Source organism: Grus americana, chromosome Z, assembly GCF_028858705.1.
Source record: "Grus americana isolate bGruAme1 chromosome Z, bGruAme1.mat, whole genome shotgun sequence".
In the NCBI taxonomy this organism is placed as follows: domain Eukaryota; kingdom Metazoa; phylum Chordata; class Aves; order Gruiformes; family Gruidae; genus Grus; species Grus americana.
This window is the reverse complement of record NC_072891.1, coordinates 6224508-6243500: the sequence shown is the minus strand read 5'-3', so window position 1 is coordinate 6243500 and position 18993 is coordinate 6224508. Positions and strand designations below refer to the sequence as shown.

Below are 18993 nucleotides of genomic sequence, written 5' to 3'. Positions count from 1 at the left end.
GTAATAGTGCTTTATAGTCATGCACTGGAAAATTAAAATACAATATAATGTCTTACTCTGTAAGTATTTTCAGTGTCTCAGCCAAGCACCAGAAGGTATAGACTGACAATGTTTGAATTATACTGAACAGCTGTTCATATAAAATAAACCAAAACAAAACAAGTTTTAAAAAAAAATAAAAATTAGCTGTCTCATACTCAACAGATATTTCAATGTTTTAGAAGCTAGCATGAAAATAGAACAAATGTCAAAACGAGAAATCTAAAAGTTGATGCTCACAGTATCTGATAATCAGTCAGCTTATCTTGAACAACTTCCAGAGCAAAACCTCATTGAAGTGAGAATGTTCTGCAGGCAGCTGTTTCTGATCATGAGAATGTATTGAGCCACCGTAATCCTGGTTTGAGAATTATCTTATGGTATAATAAAACCTTAGAAAGAAAATATAATGTAGCCCCTGTAATTAAGTTGCAATCCAATTAAGATATTGCTCCGTGTTAAAGATAGGTTTCATATTGATTTCATGTTTCCTACTGAAGGAGGGAGGGTAGAGAGAGAAGAAAGGAAGTGCTTTCAAAAGCACTGTTCCTGCTCAGATTTGTGCTTGAAGTGCATAAGACAACTCATGTGTAGAAGGGTAAACAACTGTGTACTTCTTTTCAGGACCAAGACTATACTGCCAAAACTAACTACTTTGATGAGAGGCTTCCCAGAGAGGCCAAGAGCTGAATGAAGCGTGACATTCCCTGTAACCTTGGACTCAGTGGACATCAGCATGTCATCCGTGGACTCAACTGAGCCCACAGCTCATTCCTCAGGACTTGAAGAAAAGCATATAGGAAAAACTGCTCCATGAAGGCTGTGCAACTTCTACATAGGTATAATTTCCAGAAGAGTTCTCACATCCACATTAAAAATTTGAAAAAGCTTCTAGAAAGTATCTATTTTTTCCAGCTCAGAGCTCCAGCACACTGTTCAAAGGATCTTATGTAGTTAGTTACCCTCTGAATTGCAGAATGTAATATAACGCAATCATCAGTAGGTAAAGTCTTATAGATATTTTTTTCAAACAAACTTTCAGCAGTGCCACGTCTTTATTATAAAATAGAATCATAGAATGGTAGAACGGTGTGAGTTGGAAGGGACCTCAAAGATCTTCTAGTTCCAACCACCCTGCCATGGGCAGGGACACCCTCCACTAGCCCATGTTACACCAAAGCCTCATCCAACCTGGCCTTGAACACTTCCAGGAAGGGGGCAACCACAGCTCCTCTGGGCAACCTGTTCCAGTGCCTCATTACCCACACAGTGGAGAATTTCTTCCTAACATTTAATCTAAATTGACCCTTTTTTAGTTTAAACCTATTGCCCCTTGTCCTATCACTACATGCCCTTGTAAACAGTCCCTCTCCAGTTTTCTTATAGATCCCTTCAGGGACTGGAAGGCTGCAATTAGGTCTCCCTGGAGCCTTCTCTTCTCCAGGCTGAACAACCCCAACTCTCTCAGCCTGTCCTCATAGGAGAGGTGCTCCAGCCATCTGATCAGCTTCGTGGCCTCCTCTGGACTCGCTCCAACAGCTCCATGTCTCTCCTGTACTGGGGCCCCCAGAGCTGGAGGCAGTACTCCAGGTGGGGTCTCACGAGAGCAGAGCAGAGGGGCAGGATCACCTCCCTCGACCTGCTGGTCACACCTCTTTTGATGCAGCCCAGGACACGGTTGGCTTTCTGGGCTGCAAGCGCACACTGCCGGGTCATGGTGAGCGTCTCATCAACAAACATCCCCAAGTCCTTCTCCTCATGGCTGTTCTCAATAAATATTGTAATATCTCAATAAAAATTATTATTTTTCATTAAAAATGGAAATTTAGCATTAGCATCACATAAACTCAAATTGGATCAGTTGTTTATTGTATTTTTTAAAGATGAATATGTTTTAATCAAATATTTATCTATTATACAGATTTTAAACTTCAGTAATAATCAGATGCTCATCTGGGGTAAAGTGACAAAGCTTACCTGAAGTAAAAGTATGTATTGTAGTTCATATTAGCTGGTCCTAAATATTTCTGAAACTCTGAAGACATTAAAAGACATACATTTATTAACCTAATGACTTTAATGTTAGAAAACACTGGAATTAAAATTGTATCTAATCAATACTTAATGTTCTATGTTTTTACATCAAACAGCTACAAGATAAAATACATATAATACTTAAATATTTCTTAGAGCAATGGCTAAAAATCAAGGAATGGACACAGATGAAAGCCTTAGCCATTCATGCCCATTCACTTTCCCAGTGAATCTCTGAATACAAAACAGAACACGGCCAGAAAGGACTGTTTGCAGCTGCAGTACAAATGGATGGAAAGGAATGGAGGATGGAGGTGGCCTTGGTACCAGATTGGATGTGTACATCAAGATAATGAGTAATTATATTTTTTCCCACAGTTTTTACACAGTTGTTCCCCCACACTGTTCTAGAGAAAATGGAAAGTGTTTATTCTTTAGGCTGATGCATGTAATTAAAACTTGTTTAAAGAAGGAGTACAGACAAACCCATTTAAGACATTAAAAATGGCAGGCATACTTAAAAGAACAATAATTTCACTGAAGCCATCAGAAAATAAAAACATTATGTAAAAAATAATAAGCTGGATGCTTTTGTTTTTCAGTAGTGTTTCTCCTAACATGAAATTTTAATTGCAGATTAGTTTTATTCTTGTAGTCCTGTTGATAGATTTGAGGCAAGCGACATACATCATTAATTGCATTGTGTAGAGGATTGCATTTCAAACAAGAGCTTTGCCTGATCGAGCTACTACAGCCTGTCTGATTGTTGTGGAGTTGTCATTAAATGGAAATGATGCCCGGGAATGTTGAACTTAATGTTATGTTTCCAAATACTATGAATAACATTACAGTAGCTTTAATGAATTCCATAACAGAAAAATCTCATTAAACAAAGTAACCATATTAGCCCTGGTGCCCTGGCCAAATTTCAGTCTGGCTAGTTGCATTCTGACACCTACTATTTCTCAGTTGTTTGAATTTAGCATGTTTGCGTACCTCACTGTTTGTTCATTGATATGTTAATGCTGTGCTTTGTCAGCTCATTGCTGTCTGTCACCCCAGAGTTAGCTGGCTACCACTCTTGACCATCCAAGTGCTTTTAATGAAGCTGTAACTACAGTACATGACCTTGAAAAGATTCCTTTCAATCCACCTTTCCACAGTTCATCAAGTTACTTAGATATTGCTTAACCTAACAAGTAAGCATAGATATAACTTATTTCAGTGTTTGTTAAACATACAACACAACCTCACGTCCTGGTTCTGAAATAATGAGCTGCGGAAGTCCATTAACATGCACTTAAAGCCGGACACAGAGATGACCTCCCACACGCTAGTGCTTCAGTTTAGCTCAGAGAGGCACTCTGAGCAGTATCTCCTAATCACCTGCACTTAACCATGCTTTGCTTTGAATTGTGGAGTGCTGTCTGAGAACATGACCTGAACTATGGATGAAATTTAAGCGAAGATATACTCCAGGAGCACTTCCACACTTCAGTACCGACTAGTCATGGAGAAAATGGCCCTGGAACAGAGCTAGTCCAAAGTTAAAAATAAATTCCTGAAATGTGGACATCATAATAAACTCTTTTATTATGCAGCTTTACTCCTGTTCGTTCATACTACTTCCTTATGTAGACATAGTCATATACAAGTGCTTTATTCAAATGAGCAGATCTGCATCGTGTTATCTGAGTAGTCTTTGAGGTAAGGATGTCCCACAGCTCAGAGTCTGGTTTGCAGAATATTTGAGAAAACCTTTCTGAGACTGCCATACTTGTTGACAGTTGTAGAGGGCTTATGGAGGAAAGGATTCTGAAGAGCTAAATCCTGGCTCATTGAAAGCTTTTTTTTTTTAAAAAAAAATAGGACCATGATTTGGAATTGCCTTGATACACATTCAGGTAGGATCTTCAGTAACAATCTTGTATAATAGTTTTTTGTGTGTCTGTCTCGTCTCAAAGACATAATTTCTAATCTCATTTCCAAGTGCTTCTCCATGCCCTTTATTCTTGAGTGCTGTTTGTGATATCCAATTCAGACATTCATGCACATTACTTTTCATGTTTGGGAGACCAGACAAGATCATCAAGGAGCATGTAAAACATTTTCATCAGGCATATATTTTTATATGCATTGACAGTGATTAAACTATAAAAGCCCAACAAAACATAAGAAAAGAGATAGTACCAAATATCTCTGGGAGGGGGTCTTCATATCACTTAGTGAACAGAGTGTGGTCGGTTGACCCTGGCTGGAGGCCAGGTGCCCACCAGAGCCGCTCTCTCACTCCCCTCATTCACTAAACAGGGGAGAAAAGGCATAACGAAATGCTTGTAGGTTGAGATAAGGACAGGGAGAGATCACTCGCTAGTTGTTGTCACGAGCAAAACAGACCAAACTTAGAGAGGGAATTCATCTGATTTATTACTAGGCAAAACAGAGTAGAAGAATGAGAAAATAAAATCAACTCTTAAAACACCTCCCCCCACCCCTCCCATCTTCCCGGGCTCGACTTCACTCCCGGCTTCAACCTTCCCCCCCTCAGCGGCACAGGGGGATGGGGAATGGGGGTTACGGTCAGTTCATCACACGGTGTTTCTGCCGCTTCTTCATCCTCAGGGGGAGGACTCCTCTCATCGTTCCCCTGCTCCAGCATGGAGTCCCTCTCACGGGGTGCAGTCCTTCATGAACTTCTCCAACCTGAGGCCTTCCCATGGGCTGCAGTTCTTCACAAACTGCTCCAGCATGGAGTCCCTCTCACGGGGTGCAGACCTTCAGGAGCAAACTGCTCCAGCGTGGGGTCCCCCACGGGGTCACAAGTCCTGCCAGCAAACCTGCCCTGGCGTGGGCTCCCCTCTTCACGGGTCCACCGGTCCGGCCTGGAACTTGCTCCAGCGTGGGCTTCCCACGGGCCACAGCCTCCTTCAGGTGCCTCCACCTGCTCCGGCGTGGGGTCCTCCATGGGCTGCAGGTGGAATCTCTACACCCCCTCATCCTTCCTCCATGGGCTGCAGGGGGACAGCCTGCTTCACCATGGTCTTCACCACGGGCTGCAGGGGGATCTCTGCTCCGGCGCCTGGAGCTCCTCCTCCCCCTCCATCTGCACTGACCTTGGTGTCTGCAGAGTTTCTTACATCTTCTCACTCCTCTCTCCGGCTGCAAAAGCTCTCCCTCTAAGTGTTTTTCTTCTTCTTAAATATGTTATCCCAGAGGCGCTGATTGGCTTGGCCTTGGCCAGCGGCGGGCCCGTCTTAGAGCCGGCTGGCATTGGCTCTGTCAGACACAGGGGGAGCTTCTAGCAGCTTCTCACAGAAGCCACCCCTCTAGCCCCCCCGCTACCAAAACCTTGCCACGCAAACCCAATACACAGAGTATTTCTGAAAACCTCATCTATAGGTAACTGTAGGTAATCAATCATATCCCATTTCTGTTGGGATGAGATCCCATGTGCTGTTCTCTCAGCAGAACAACTGAATTCACATCCCTCCCCCATCTATATATAAGTACCCCAGAAGCTGCACAGATTGTACTGCACGTTGCACATGGCACTGTTGTTTGAAGCCTCAAGCTGCGTGTTAAACTGCACCTGGATTGTCACCATTAAGGTGACGGTCTGATTTAGGGAGAAAGTCAATGATCTGGAAACAGATGTGAAGTTTTAACTGTGCATCATTAGATCTTCAGGACTAATTTCAGGCTTAACACTGCCTTGAATTTACTTCAGGTAGAATAAAGAAGACAAAGAAATGGGGAGAAGAGTGACAGGATAAGTGGAAAAGAGTAGACAGGATCATGTGAGCACAGATGCTAATGAACTGAAAAACACCATTTTATTTAACTGTTACATATGTCTGCAAAGAAGTCAGTCATTTAAAAGCAATTGTAGTGTGTATGTGGAGCCTCTTAAGATTTCCATATAGGAATTTTTTTTTTTTTGGTTGTTTTTTTTCCTCTTTTTGAAGTTTCTGCTTAAGATTGAGGTTATTTCCCTTTCAGTACCAGGTTACAATCAAGCCGTTTCTAAGATGGTCTCTCTCTAACTCACTCCCTTGCACACACACACATCAACACAAACAGCAAGAAGCAGAGAGGAAGTGAAAAGAGTGGGCAAAGATTACTAAAGACTGTGAGAGCCACAGTCAATGCCCTCATAAGCAAAGAAATCTACTACTTTATGAGGGGGTGTGTAAGGCCCTGATAACAAGTGAATGTTGCAAACACCCATCTTGACATGGACAGGGATGGGCTGATGATGACCAGGGAGTGTTGAACAAGAACGGAGCCTGTGGAGGCAGGATAACGCCTTGTGAGACCACTCCTCAGTTCCTGAAACACGTAAACAATGACCATCTGTGCCCTGTGCACCATGTGCCTGTGACGGATCACCACTCGCTTGGTCAGCCCTGAAGGGGGGCAGTGAGACCCCCGGACCCCCACAACCCACTGACTCATTTCTAGAACATTTCTGAACATTCCTGAGCACGTACTGCGCCTGCTCAGTGATGACAGACCCCCGCCTATGGGGTGGGCACATCGGGTTATAAAAAGGGAAAACATAAGTTTTCGGCACGCACCCACCACCTGAAGACTACAACTACGAGCTGAGAACATCACTGGATCCAAGGGTGGTGGTATCTTCTCTCTCTCTCTCTTTTCTTTCTTTCTTTTCCTCTCTATCACTCTCTTTGTCTCTAACTTAATTTTCAGCACATTAGGGTAATATCATCACACGTTTTGCTAAACCCTTACCTTTCATAGTTTTGCTAAATTTTGAGCATTGTTATGACTTTTGCCAAGCCTCTATCTTTTGTAGTTCCACTGAGTTTTAAGTAAATTTATGATTGGTTTGAACCTCTAAAGTAATTGTTGTTACTTCTGATTACTGCGCAGAGAATTAAAACTTAACCTCACCCTCACCCCCTGAGTGGGGTGGAACAGGGTGGTGGCTCAAATCTTGTATGCAAATCAAAGTGAATCTGAGTCTTGTTTGTCCTCATCTTACCTGAACACTCTAATCATAGAATCATAGAATCATAGAATTGTTTGGGTTGGAAGGGACCTAATAACACAGTCATTGGCTTTTCAAGCAAAGATAATCTTATATTCATTTATCTATTTTAACTAGAATATTTTTCAGTCTCACTTTGAGAAATCTTTAATTAAATCTAGTACGTTTATGAAAAAAACCCAAAACAACAAAAACCAAAAAAACCCTGTATTTAATTGTTGGTAACTTCCAAAGAAAACAGGTTTTTTGCCATGAAGATCTTCACTGAATCTATATCCATATGGAACATATATATAACTTCCAATGAAAATAGTTCCATTCCTTTTCAAGTAAAAATGAAGAACATTTGGATGTAATTGGCCAAGTCTCCTTTAAGATCTATAACATACGAATGAAAAGTACTACTAACTCTTTAATTTATTACCAATCCTAGTGTGTTGTTCTTTGATTAAACCTCATCTTGTGCTAATAATTCTCAGTAGTACTCTACAACATATGTTACAGAAATCCCTGAGGTAGCCAAGGAATAAGCCAAAAACAGCAGTAAAGTTGCTTACCTGTCTGAATTCTTCAAGATCTATTTTGTTTCCCACCAACACCAAGGGGATGTCATAGGTGTGCCGAACACGATAAATGAGTTCCTTAAACTCAGCAGCTTCTTGAAATGATTGGCGGTCTGTGATGGAATAGCAGATAATGAAGCCTTCTCCGCCTCGCATATATTGGTCCCTCATGGCTGTGAATTCTGCCTGTGGAATAGGAAGAACATGCTCAGTAATTTGGAAAACAAATTTATCCATCTGTAAATAATGAACTTGCTAAAAACTTCCCCCATTCCCTACATAATTTCTCATTGCTTGTTTTACTGTTTTAAATACAGCATGCTGAAACTTGTGCATCCTTCTGGGGTCATCATCCTGGATAATACACCACCAGGATTTCTCTTAGGACAGTTTTGTGGGTTTTCTTTTTTTTTCATTTTCCCATCAAGGGAATTCTGTCCTCTAAGAATATGAACTTATTATGCCAGTGTCTGTATACAGACAGTACTGTCTCATGTATTTCTAGAACCTTCTGCAGCACTTTCAATGACTTACAATTGAATGAATAATAACAGGTGTAAAAGAAAAGCTATATTACTATCTAGGGATGGGAGACAGGTACAAACTCCTTACTATGCAATCAAATCAAAAGGTCAGTGTGGTGGGTTGACCCTGGCTGGGGGCCAGGTGCCCACCACAGCCGCTCTGTCACTGCCCTCCTTCACTGGACAGGGGAGAAAAGGGATAACGAAACGCTTGTGGGTCGAGATAAGGACAGGGAGAGATCACTCACTAATTGTCGTCACGAGCAAAACAGACTGAGCTTAGAGAGGGAATTCATCTGATTTATTACCAAGCAAAACAGAGTAGAGAAATGAGAAATAAACCCAAATCTTAAAACACCTCCCCCCACCCCTCCCTTCTTCCCAGGCCCAACTTCACTCCCCATTTCTCTCCCTCCTCCCCCTCAGTGGCACAGGGGGACGGGGAGTGGGGGTTGTGGTCAGTTCATCACACGGTGTCTCTGCTGCTCCTTCCTCCTCAGGGGGAGGACTCCTCACACTCTGCCCCTGCTCCAGCCTGGGGTCCCTCTCACGGGAGACAGTCCTTCACGAACTGCTCCAGCGTGAGTCTCTCCCACGGGCTGCAGTCCTTCACGAACTGCTCCAGCGTGGTCTCTTCCATGGGGTGCAGACCTTCAGGAGCAAACTGCTCCAGCGTGGGTCCCCCACGGGGTCACAGGTGGAATCTCTACACCCCCTCACCCTTCCTCCATGGGCTGCAGGGGGACAGCCTGCTTCACCATGGCCTTCACCACGGGCTGCAGGGGGATCTCTGCTCCGGCGCCTGGAGCTCTTCCTCCCCCTCCATCTGCACTGACCTTGGTGTCTGCAGAGTTTCTTACATATTCTCACTCCTCGCTCCGGTCGCAAAAGCTCTCTCTAACTGTTTTTTTCCTTAAATATGTTATCACAGAGGTGCTGATTGGCTTGGCCTTGGCCAGCGGCGGGTCCGTCTTGGAGCCGGCTGGCATTGGCTCTGTCAGACACGGGGAAGCTTCTAGCAGCTTCTCACAGAAGCCACCCCTGTAGACCCCCCTCCCCCACTACCAAAACCTTGCCACACAAACCCAACACAGTCAGTAATATCAAAAGGACATTCATTGACTCCCACTAGATTTAGAATAGTGCCTAGTAAAACAGGAATATAATCTGCAAAAAGTTTTGCTGTTTCAAATGCTCTCAGAGAAGCTGGGGGTTTCAGTTCAGGGGGGATACTACCATTGCATGAAAATGAACATTCAAAATAGTGTGACAATTGGCCCAATTTTCTCCTCCTGATTTTTTCTGTATTTATGTATGTATTTATTGTCACAGCAACACTTCTGGTTATGGGTATCATTTTTAAAAGTATTTAACATGTGCCACATCGTACAAAAATCAAGATTTAGTTTTCAAAAACTAGTCTCAGGCACTGTGGCTTGAGAATATGTTTTAAAGCCAGTTTCTTTTTCAAGTTTGTTTGTTTTTCTTGATCATAGCCCAGAATAACCCAATACCATGGCAACAGTCAGTCAGGATCAGAATCCTTCTGACAGAATCAGTTCTCCAGAGATATTAAGATGCAGGAAGGTCTGATAAAGCAAGGAATACACGTATCAATATTGGACCATTTCTATGAGCAGCAGGATGCAATATCATGTCCTGTATTTTTCACTCTGTTAATAATTTAGGCTAGCATTTTTAAAACAGTTTAGGTTACATATATATCCTCAGTTGTTGCTGGAAATTGAAGGGAAGTGGATTGCTTAAGCTCTTTTAAAAGTCCTAGCCTTAAATCTCTCTCAATAGTCACTCATGTTGATTGATAATACTTCCTGTGAATAGACTTTCGTGTTGACCATTATCATTTATTCATGATGTATCTTTTACCCAAGGGCTTTCTTATATATCATTCAAAATATTTCACCTGCTACAGGAAAAAGTTCATAAACTAAGCTATGAAATAGCAGACTAATAGGCAATTTAAGGGTAGGATTCTGCTTTGGGACTTACTCAGAATTTCAAAATCTCTAAACTATCACCACTGGCATCCCAGGAGAGTTTATTAACTACTGAGCTACAGCATAGAGTGGATCAGGCCATATTCTATCCTATCCTCTTGACACTGGATGTGTAAGAAGTAGGGCAGCAGTGGGGAGAAACAAAGAAGACGTCAGACAAAAAGGATTCTACACTCTGCTGGTTCAGGTGAGACAATGACTGGAGATATGTCTCCGTTCCCAGGTCTTTGCCTGCCATCTACATTAGATAGCCACTGGATTAATAACCAATGCAAGACCATACCCAAGATCTCCAAATCTGTGCAGGGAGTGTTACTGACTAAATGCAGAGACATACTCCCAGTCCTCACTGACCTTCAGCTCCCAGGCTTTCCTGCCAGAACAAGGGTGTCTCTGCACTGCCCTGTGACCCCGATTTTCTTCTCTTTGGATCAATCACCTAGAACTGTTCTGCACCATGATTATTAGGGTAGTCACTTTTGTATGAGGAGCTGAACAAGGCCAGGAACCCTTTGAGCTGAGCAGGTAATGGAAAACTTATGTGGAGTTAAATTTGTGGATTAAAGCTCCTGAATTTAGCTGTCAATGTGTATCTGCAGGCTATCTAACCTCCTATCACAGATAATGGTAAGCTAGTCAATGCAATTAATGGACTACAGATTGCTTCTGCTGATGAAAAATAGTTATCTCTTCAGTTATCCATTTATTTATTTTCAGTTTTTCTATTGTTGGTTTTAGAGTGAGCTGAACATTTATACAACTGAGTGGAACTGCTAGCTCCCATGTAGACATCTAAAAGTAGATGTTTTGGTATGGAACCTAAATCCCAGACCAGATGACCTGTCTTCCTGAGTTGAGATTTCAAAAATCAAGTACTGTAACACTGTATGATTATTCTGCACAGCCTTTTACAAAGAATGACCTCTGCTTAATGAGTTGATCCACCTCTAGGAAGTGCTCAGGACTTTGTATGCTCATTTATAGCCATTTATGGAAAAATAAGAAGGAATTAGGGCATATATTCCTGTTTAAGTTACTCACAGTAAGTGACTTTCTGCAGCGTGAGGACTCCTAGGATCGCTCCCCAGGAATGCTTAATGCCTTTCCTTGATGCCAGGAGACCCTGGGTTTCTAATATTATACACTGAATCATTCCAAAGGAACAAAGTGCTCAGCTTTTGGGTACTACTGTTCCTGAGTCAGAGTCTGGGCAGCATTCTGGTTCATGCCTGGGCATAATTATGATTTTAAGGATATGAATGAATTTACTTCTGCAGTTTATTATTATGATGTTATTGCTGCTGATGTATTAGACTAAACAGCCAAAATACTTCAGTGTCATGTTTGCGGTGATCCATTTTCAGAGGCATTAGTTATTCTGTGCAAACTGGATTGGGGACATCCACTTGGTTTTCTGTTATTAACTCAGTTAGTCATTTCCATTCTTATTTTTTTCACTCAGATTTTCACTTCTCAGCTTTTTCCCCTTGGCATGATTGTTCATTACAGAGTCAAGGACTCCAAGGTCAAACATAAATAAGCCTTTTCTTGAATTTCAAAAAAGTGTGGTTTTTTTTTCCTCTGTTCACCAAGAACCCCAACGTATTAATATATACTAAGAAAAAGAATAAATGCAATTTCCAATAAACATACTATAGCAATAATTTATGCATATTATATACACAAGGCAAAGGACTAAGATGTAATAATTCTCTTTGTTCATTTTTTAGTTCAAGTCTTATTCCAGATTTCACAATTTACATGTATCTCTACAGTAAGAAGAACCAAAATCCAAGTTCACCCGGGTTTTGTGGATATTCAGGGGTACATGAGAATAGACCAAAATGTTTTGCAGATTTTTCAGTGGTTTTATTTTTATATTTTGCCTGGTTCCATTATAAAATAAGCAACAGTGTTTCTGTGCAGCTGGCACAATAATATCTTTAATTGTTTCCTGCTGTAAAAGTGGCTTTTTAAAAAATTATTCAGGAATAGTACTAAATGCCATTTGCTACTCAATAAGGGGAAAATATGGAACATTCCAAAGTCAGCAAATGCCAAAGGGAAGAGACAGAAGGAAATCACACCTCCTCAAAAGGAAATCAATTCTGAGAATTAAAGTGAAGATTTGTCATGCTTATAGCACTTTGCAGCTTGACAACAGTCTCTAATACTCTCTTGTGTATTATGACTAAGACTTTACAGAAAAGTGTGGTAAGATATCTTTTGAAACAAAATCTTCTTGGGAGAGATCTTATACTTGAGAGCAAGCATCAAGTCTGGATAGAAACAAAATAAAACTTTTCTAAAAGTTGAAGGAAGGCAGCATAACTTTTTCTTTTTCTTTTTCTTTTTCTTTTTCTTTTTCTTTTTCTTTTTCTTTTTCTTTTTCTTTTTCTTTTTCTTTTTCTTTTTCTTTTTCTTTTTCTTTTTCTTTTTCTTTTTCTTTTTCTTTTTCTTTTTCTTTTTCTATTATAATTGAATGCAGAAAGAAACCTGATACTAGTCCTCATATGGTGATATATACCTACGTGTTGTTGAAGAAAGTTAGCAAGAAAATCTCTCAGTGATTATGTTGCTCCTAAATAGATGTCACATTTGCCTTTTATCAGGCATCTCACATGATTTTTCAAAAATGGCAGAACGGCCTCAGAATGACGTATAGCAGCTCCCTCAACATGCTCAGGTGCATCCCATCCTGTTGTACACCCAGCTTAACTAATTGTGCATTGTCAATCCCCCTCTACTAAGGGCAGCAGAAATTCCTCAAACTTTCCTGCGAGGCATAAAGGCCTTGGAAGCATAAGAGCACACCTTGCCTATAAAGGCTGGGATAGAGAAAGTCCTAGGTATGTTAGTCCTTTCGGTGTTCCTCATCATTAGGCCACTCGTTCATTTCAGTAGCAGCCTCTCATTTTTCTTGCTGTTTGATTGTCAATGTACCTGTAGAAACCTATCTCGTTGCCTTATACATATCTCAAAAGTTTCTACTCCAGCAACACTTTGGCTTTCATAATCCAATCCATTCATGCCTAAGAAATACATCCATACTGATCCTTGGGATACTGTCCCTGTGTCCACATTTCCTCCTTCTGCAAATGCTTGCATCTTCTTTTATCTTTTAGAGAACAATTTAGCAAAGAAGAAAATACTTATCCTCTGGTTTCTCTCTGTCATCTTGATTTATACTCTTTTATCATGTTTTTCATAACAAGCAAGAGAAAGCTTTTCATGAAGAGCAATATTTTTAATTAGTTTTAAAATTCATATTGTTTTCATATAAATATAAATAGGACTTGTATGTTTTCTTTTTGTCATTAGAGATTAAAATCTTTTCCAAATAGCATCAGTAACTTAATGTCTCCACAAAAGTAAACAGAGGCATTGAGCAGCAAAGTCAGATAAACTACCTTTAGGTACATAGATCCTTATGAAGGATTAATTTATGGATTGCTAAAAACCATAACAGTCTGGATCTAATGTTCACCTCAGGACAGCACTACCTTGCTGACTGAAATAATCAAGGAAGATGTATCATAAAGTTGACTGAAGCTAAACCTGGTTATTTACTGTTTCCTAAGTATTTCCTCCTGAACGATGCTGGAGAAAGAGTGCTGGGCTACAAAAGCTTTTATCCAACTCGGAATAGAAATTGTTAACAAGCAACCTCCTCACATCACCATTTTACACCAGCAGAACTCAAAACTGAAGCCAGTTCTCCTGGATGCCTGTGTTACCATTGCCAATAGATAGCCAGAAAGGATAAGAGAAAAAGGGGGGAAAGAGAAGAAAAAGAACAACAACAACAACAACAACAACAAAACAAACAAACAAAAAAAAACCCCACAAAAAAAAAAAGGAGACAGGCAATGAACAGTTGATCACTGTGTGTGTCCCTTCTTTTTCATTGTGTGGTGATGTGTTTGAGGACAAAACACAGTGTAATGCTTAGAAGTACAGTCCTTCTCCACACTCCTCAGAAGTGTAGTGCTTAGAAATTTAAAGATGCAGCACCTCAGAAACAAAGGTGTCATGTTTTTCAAACTACACGCACACTCCACGCATTTTGATGTCTGTTCTTTTTTTATGATCTTGGCTTGTATCTCTGGAAGAGGTCAGAATCTCCCCAGGGAGGCCAGCCTCACAGTTTGAGAAATGCCACTTTCTATATCTTCTCATCTTGTGTTCTGCTTGACTTTAGAACCAGGAATCTGCTAACAGATGTTCTTAATCAAAGCTGTCTCCCTGATTACCACAGAGGTCATTCTTATTATGAAGGTTTTTTTTTTTACATTTCTAGTGAACATGGGAGGAGGAGGGGGTATAGTCTTGGAAACAGGCAGGATGTTGTTCATCTATGACAATGAACAAACAAGGATGAAATGAACAAAAACGACACAGGAAACTCAGTGCGGGGAAAAAAAATCTTTCAAATAGTGAGTGAGAGAATCAAAAGTAAAGACCATGCAACATAAAAGAAATATGTGAAAATACATTGATCACTTAAAAAAAAAAAAGAACCAGAATTTTTGGCTACAAGGAAGTTGACAATTTCTTCTATCTTAAGAAAGTTTTTGCCAACATGATCAAAAAATTATTTTTAGCAGCATTTTTTTTTTTAATAGCCAAAGCTAAACCCTCCCATATCTCTCTGTTAATAGATTTTCTTACACACATAAACATCACAGTTGACGTCACTGGGATTATATATTATTCACCTGGCACTGCTTGTCATAAAGTGTGCTTTTTGGTTTTTTTTTTTTTTTACCTGCTGAAAGAGATTTACCTAATGAAAGTACACTGATGAGAATTGCTGTGATAATTACTTGGCTTTCACTAGTTTTCCAGTCTTCTTTTTGCTTGTTTGTTGGGGGTTTTTGTTTGTTTTCAGGGGACGGATAAAAGCAAGTAGCTTTTAAAAGTTTATTTGTAAAAGAAACCAGCAAGAAACCTGCAGCAGTTGCATTTCAAATGAGAAAGCATCCAAATAACAAGTTGAGGGGATATTATATCTCATAACCACCATAATACCACTACTAATCTAGATGCAAAGGATGGGACTTGTTTCATCTGGTTTCTGTCGCCTATTCTATATTAGTCTTCAAGTTTCTCTCTACAGTCAGGAGAGAGAGATGATCAACTCCAGAGAGTAATTAAACCCATCCTGAAGTGTTTAAGATATCAGGAATGATTTTCTTTTTTACCTCTCTCACTACCTCAACAGAGACTAAATACCAATCACAGCCTCTGAGTTCTACAACATCAGCCACAGTCCCTGTCCAGTCATATCCTTCATACATTTGGATGATAAAGTTTGTCCTCCTCTTCATTTTCAATTTTTCATGTAGTTTCTACAAGGCTCTTTTATTTCCAGTGGAGTTCGAATGATCAAGAGGAAGTAACATCTAGTGCCTAAAGCCAATAGAGGATTTTGCCTTCACAACACTCAGGAGTGGGAAATGCTGTCCCCCAGCATGGGTTAAGTTCCATCTGGAGATAATAAACAGATAATATTTTTCCATCACAGAAGTCAAAGTTCCAAACCTGCTGCCTTCGCTCACAGGATTTCAGCGTATCCCAGCAGTGACAAAACAGAAAACAAGAAAGCACTGAACAATATCAGCATCACTTCAAACTCTCCTCTTGCTTCCCTCCTATTTCCAGTCTTCTTTTGCAAACAGCAACAACAAAAGGAGTTACATAGCAAAAGATAACAGAAAAGTTTGCAGCAGGTGGTACTCAGCCACCTGTGCCAGCCTAAACCATCTGCCGCATCACTGGGTGGAAGGAAGGGAGCTGAATAACAGCTCAGACACAGACCAAAGAAAATGTAGGTGCTCTGACTTAAATACTGGAGGATAGGGATTGATTCTGCTCTGCATTGTCTCTATACCATTCTGGTTGTGTATCAAACCCCTCTCTCACAACCCATTTTGCCTGCTGTAGTAGTGATCCAGGAGCAGTTCAAAATGGGATTAGTATAAATGAGAATTAGCCCATAAGCCTGCAGTGGAAGTGGATTATTATTATAATCAGTCCCTTGATTAATGATCAGTCAGTGTCTCACAGCTTATAATTACAGGAAGGAATCCTTGCTTCTGTTATAAAACAGCAATATCCCTTTCCTTCTATGAATTTGTATTGGGGACAAAATGTGCATCACCGATGATGGGAACAGTATAAAGATAACATAAGAGATTCAGTCCATGTTCCTAGCAGACTAATGTCTTTCTGAACTTAATCTGACAGGCTTCCAAGGCAATATTATGAACTCCACATTGTATAAAATCAGTAGTCTTTTCTTAACTCTAGGAATGTACAAGTAAATAGGTGAGACCAACACCAAAATTAATCCATAATTTAGAAGAGACCAGCAACAACAATATCAATACTATTGAAATCAGTGCCTACTTATCTGGCCACTCCTTTCCCTGTTTAAGCTAATTTGTTTACTTGAAAAGGGAAACAGGCAGGAAGAAGGAGAATATTCATGACAGGTGATCTTTGCTGGAAGACACGGGTATAATTTTCAGTTTTGTGACAAACAGCGGTATTACTTCTTAGCTGCTATTTCCAGGGTTTTCTAGGGGTCAATGCACACTCTGGAAATGGAGGAGATGATTAGCTCACCCAGGTAGCTGGTGACTAAGAAGATGATCCAAGCTGAGTGATGGATAGTTGATAATTTAAGAAACACGATTAGATTTGCACTGAATGTGAAATGCAAGCATAGTCTTACTTCCTTAACATTTGCAAAATTTTGTCTGAAAACTTTCTAAAATAGTTTCCCTGTTCTACCCTTACCCTACACTTATGTTCTTCAGCATCAACCTATTCCCTCTAGAAACAAGTCTTCAGTCCCAGACAGGAACTGGTATTACATCAGACCTCAGTTCAGGATGTATTTGCATAAAGAGAGATGGATTCTTTCACATCGGTTAATACATCTTTAATCTCTGACTACTGGACAGATTTTATGAACCTCCGAAGTCCTGAATAGAAAGAATTAATTAGTTAAAAATAAAGACATTAATTTCTTAATCTGAGTTACTATATCAGGTTAATTCATATCTTCATTCAGATGAGTTTGAGACTTTGAATTGGTATGTCTAAATTTTCACCCTTTCTGAAAATCGTCAGTTTGTGAGGTTAGTTTGATTACTGACTTCTTTAAATTACTGTAGGACACAATCTGGTTTCATCGTTTGTGAACTCATGTCTTTTCCCACAAATGAGCTTAAAGATTCTTGTTCCCCTTCTCTTTTCAGCTATGATACTTCTTCCTATCATATTTGGTATTGCTCACAGTCACAGACCATGCAGGATTAAGTCTTATGAAAGGCAGGTGTAGATGTCCCTTCACACCCTGGACGCTGATGGATCACTATTGCACTGCCCCACTTGCTAACAGCAGAACATTTTGTATGCACTTGCTGTTCTGTATTCACATACTGTTCTGCTTCATGGCTGCCTTACAAAGTAAGATTGAACCACATCAGCCTGGTAGGAGAAAAAAAAATAAAATAAAAAGTAAAGAAAAATAAATAAGGAAAAAAAAAAGATAAATGAGAACAACTTGCAATAAAATAACTCAGGACTTAAAAACCCCCCAGCATCTCACAGTGACCCTTCTTTCTCACTAAGGAGCTGCTAAATAACCTGCACTGGCACTCAGACCCTCCCTTCAGAAGTAGCTTCTTTGCACTGATGTTCCCAATGTTCCCACTCTAATTGCCCTCCTGCCTTCAGGTGATAATATATTTGCCAATTTGCTGCAACTGTGCTTTTGTTAACTTTATTAATCCTGCTCCTCCAAAGATGGTTTGTCATCTGCAGTAATGAAAATATGCAGTCCATCACCTGCGATATCATATCTACTTTTCATTTACCCCAAAATATGGATGAAATCACCGTATCAGTTCTCCACAATGCCTGTAAAAATGCCTCGGTGCTACACTCCCTAACTCAGAGAGCTGTCTTTTTCTTTCATATTAATGCTAATGGTTTCTCTCTTAGGGATAAACACCTTAGTAATTTTCTCCTAAATGCAGACACTGAAGCAATCTTCATTGTTAACTACCTCTTAAACCCCTAACTGCATTTGGTTTATCATGCACCATATAATACTTTTCCCCCTCCTCATTGGTATGCAAGAAAGAATAAAACCAATTTTCACCTTTTATCACAAATGCATCATAAATGGTAAAGGGAAAGAATTAATAGCTTGATAATTACATTTTAGTAAACAGCAGAGGGGAAGAAAAAAAGACAACAACTCACTAGTGAAGAGGTAATGACTGCAGCTGCAAGCAAGGGCTCGCCAGGGATTCAAACAAGCTCTTGTCAGCTTACATGGGGATTTCATACTTGCCATCTTCCCCAGTGAGGCTTGTGCAGCCTTGCAGAAGTGAAGCAGGAGGCTATGGAGTCAGACACCGCGTTGCTCTGATAAATGACTGCAAATGATATTCTGGCTTGCATATATATTCTCTCATGATGACTTCCAGAACAAGTGTGCTTACCTTAAAAATTCCATAACGTATGTATTTGTCTCCCCTGTGCCCTACTCATCACTGGAGATATAATTTGAGCTAAGAATCTGAAAACAGGGTGGGGGAAGAATTAAACAACCTGCAGGTTGGCTTTTTTAGACTTTTGTAGCATTTAATCAATTGTGAGCTCATTTCTGCCCCTGAAATTTAGCTCAGTGTTTCTCTGAGGGACGTGCTCCCTGGGGACTACATAAATCATCAAGAATGTGAATGCAAAGTACCTATGTTATAGCTGCACTGATTTTGTATTGC

The 18993-nt window shown here is 40.2% G+C and overlaps 1 protein-coding gene across 1 annotated transcript in view; it reads right to left on the bottom strand.

Annotated features, from left to right (window-relative positions):
* Positions 1 to 18993, bottom strand: part of RIT2 (Ras like without CAAX 2) — a 190629-nt gene that overhangs the window by 85806 nt on the left and 85830 nt on the right. The window contains exon 4 of the mRNA XM_054810535.1: positions 7642 to 7833. Coding sequence (XP_054666510.1) covers positions 7642 to 7833 — 192 coding nt within the window. The remainder of the gene's footprint in view (positions 1 to 7641; positions 7834 to 18993) is intronic.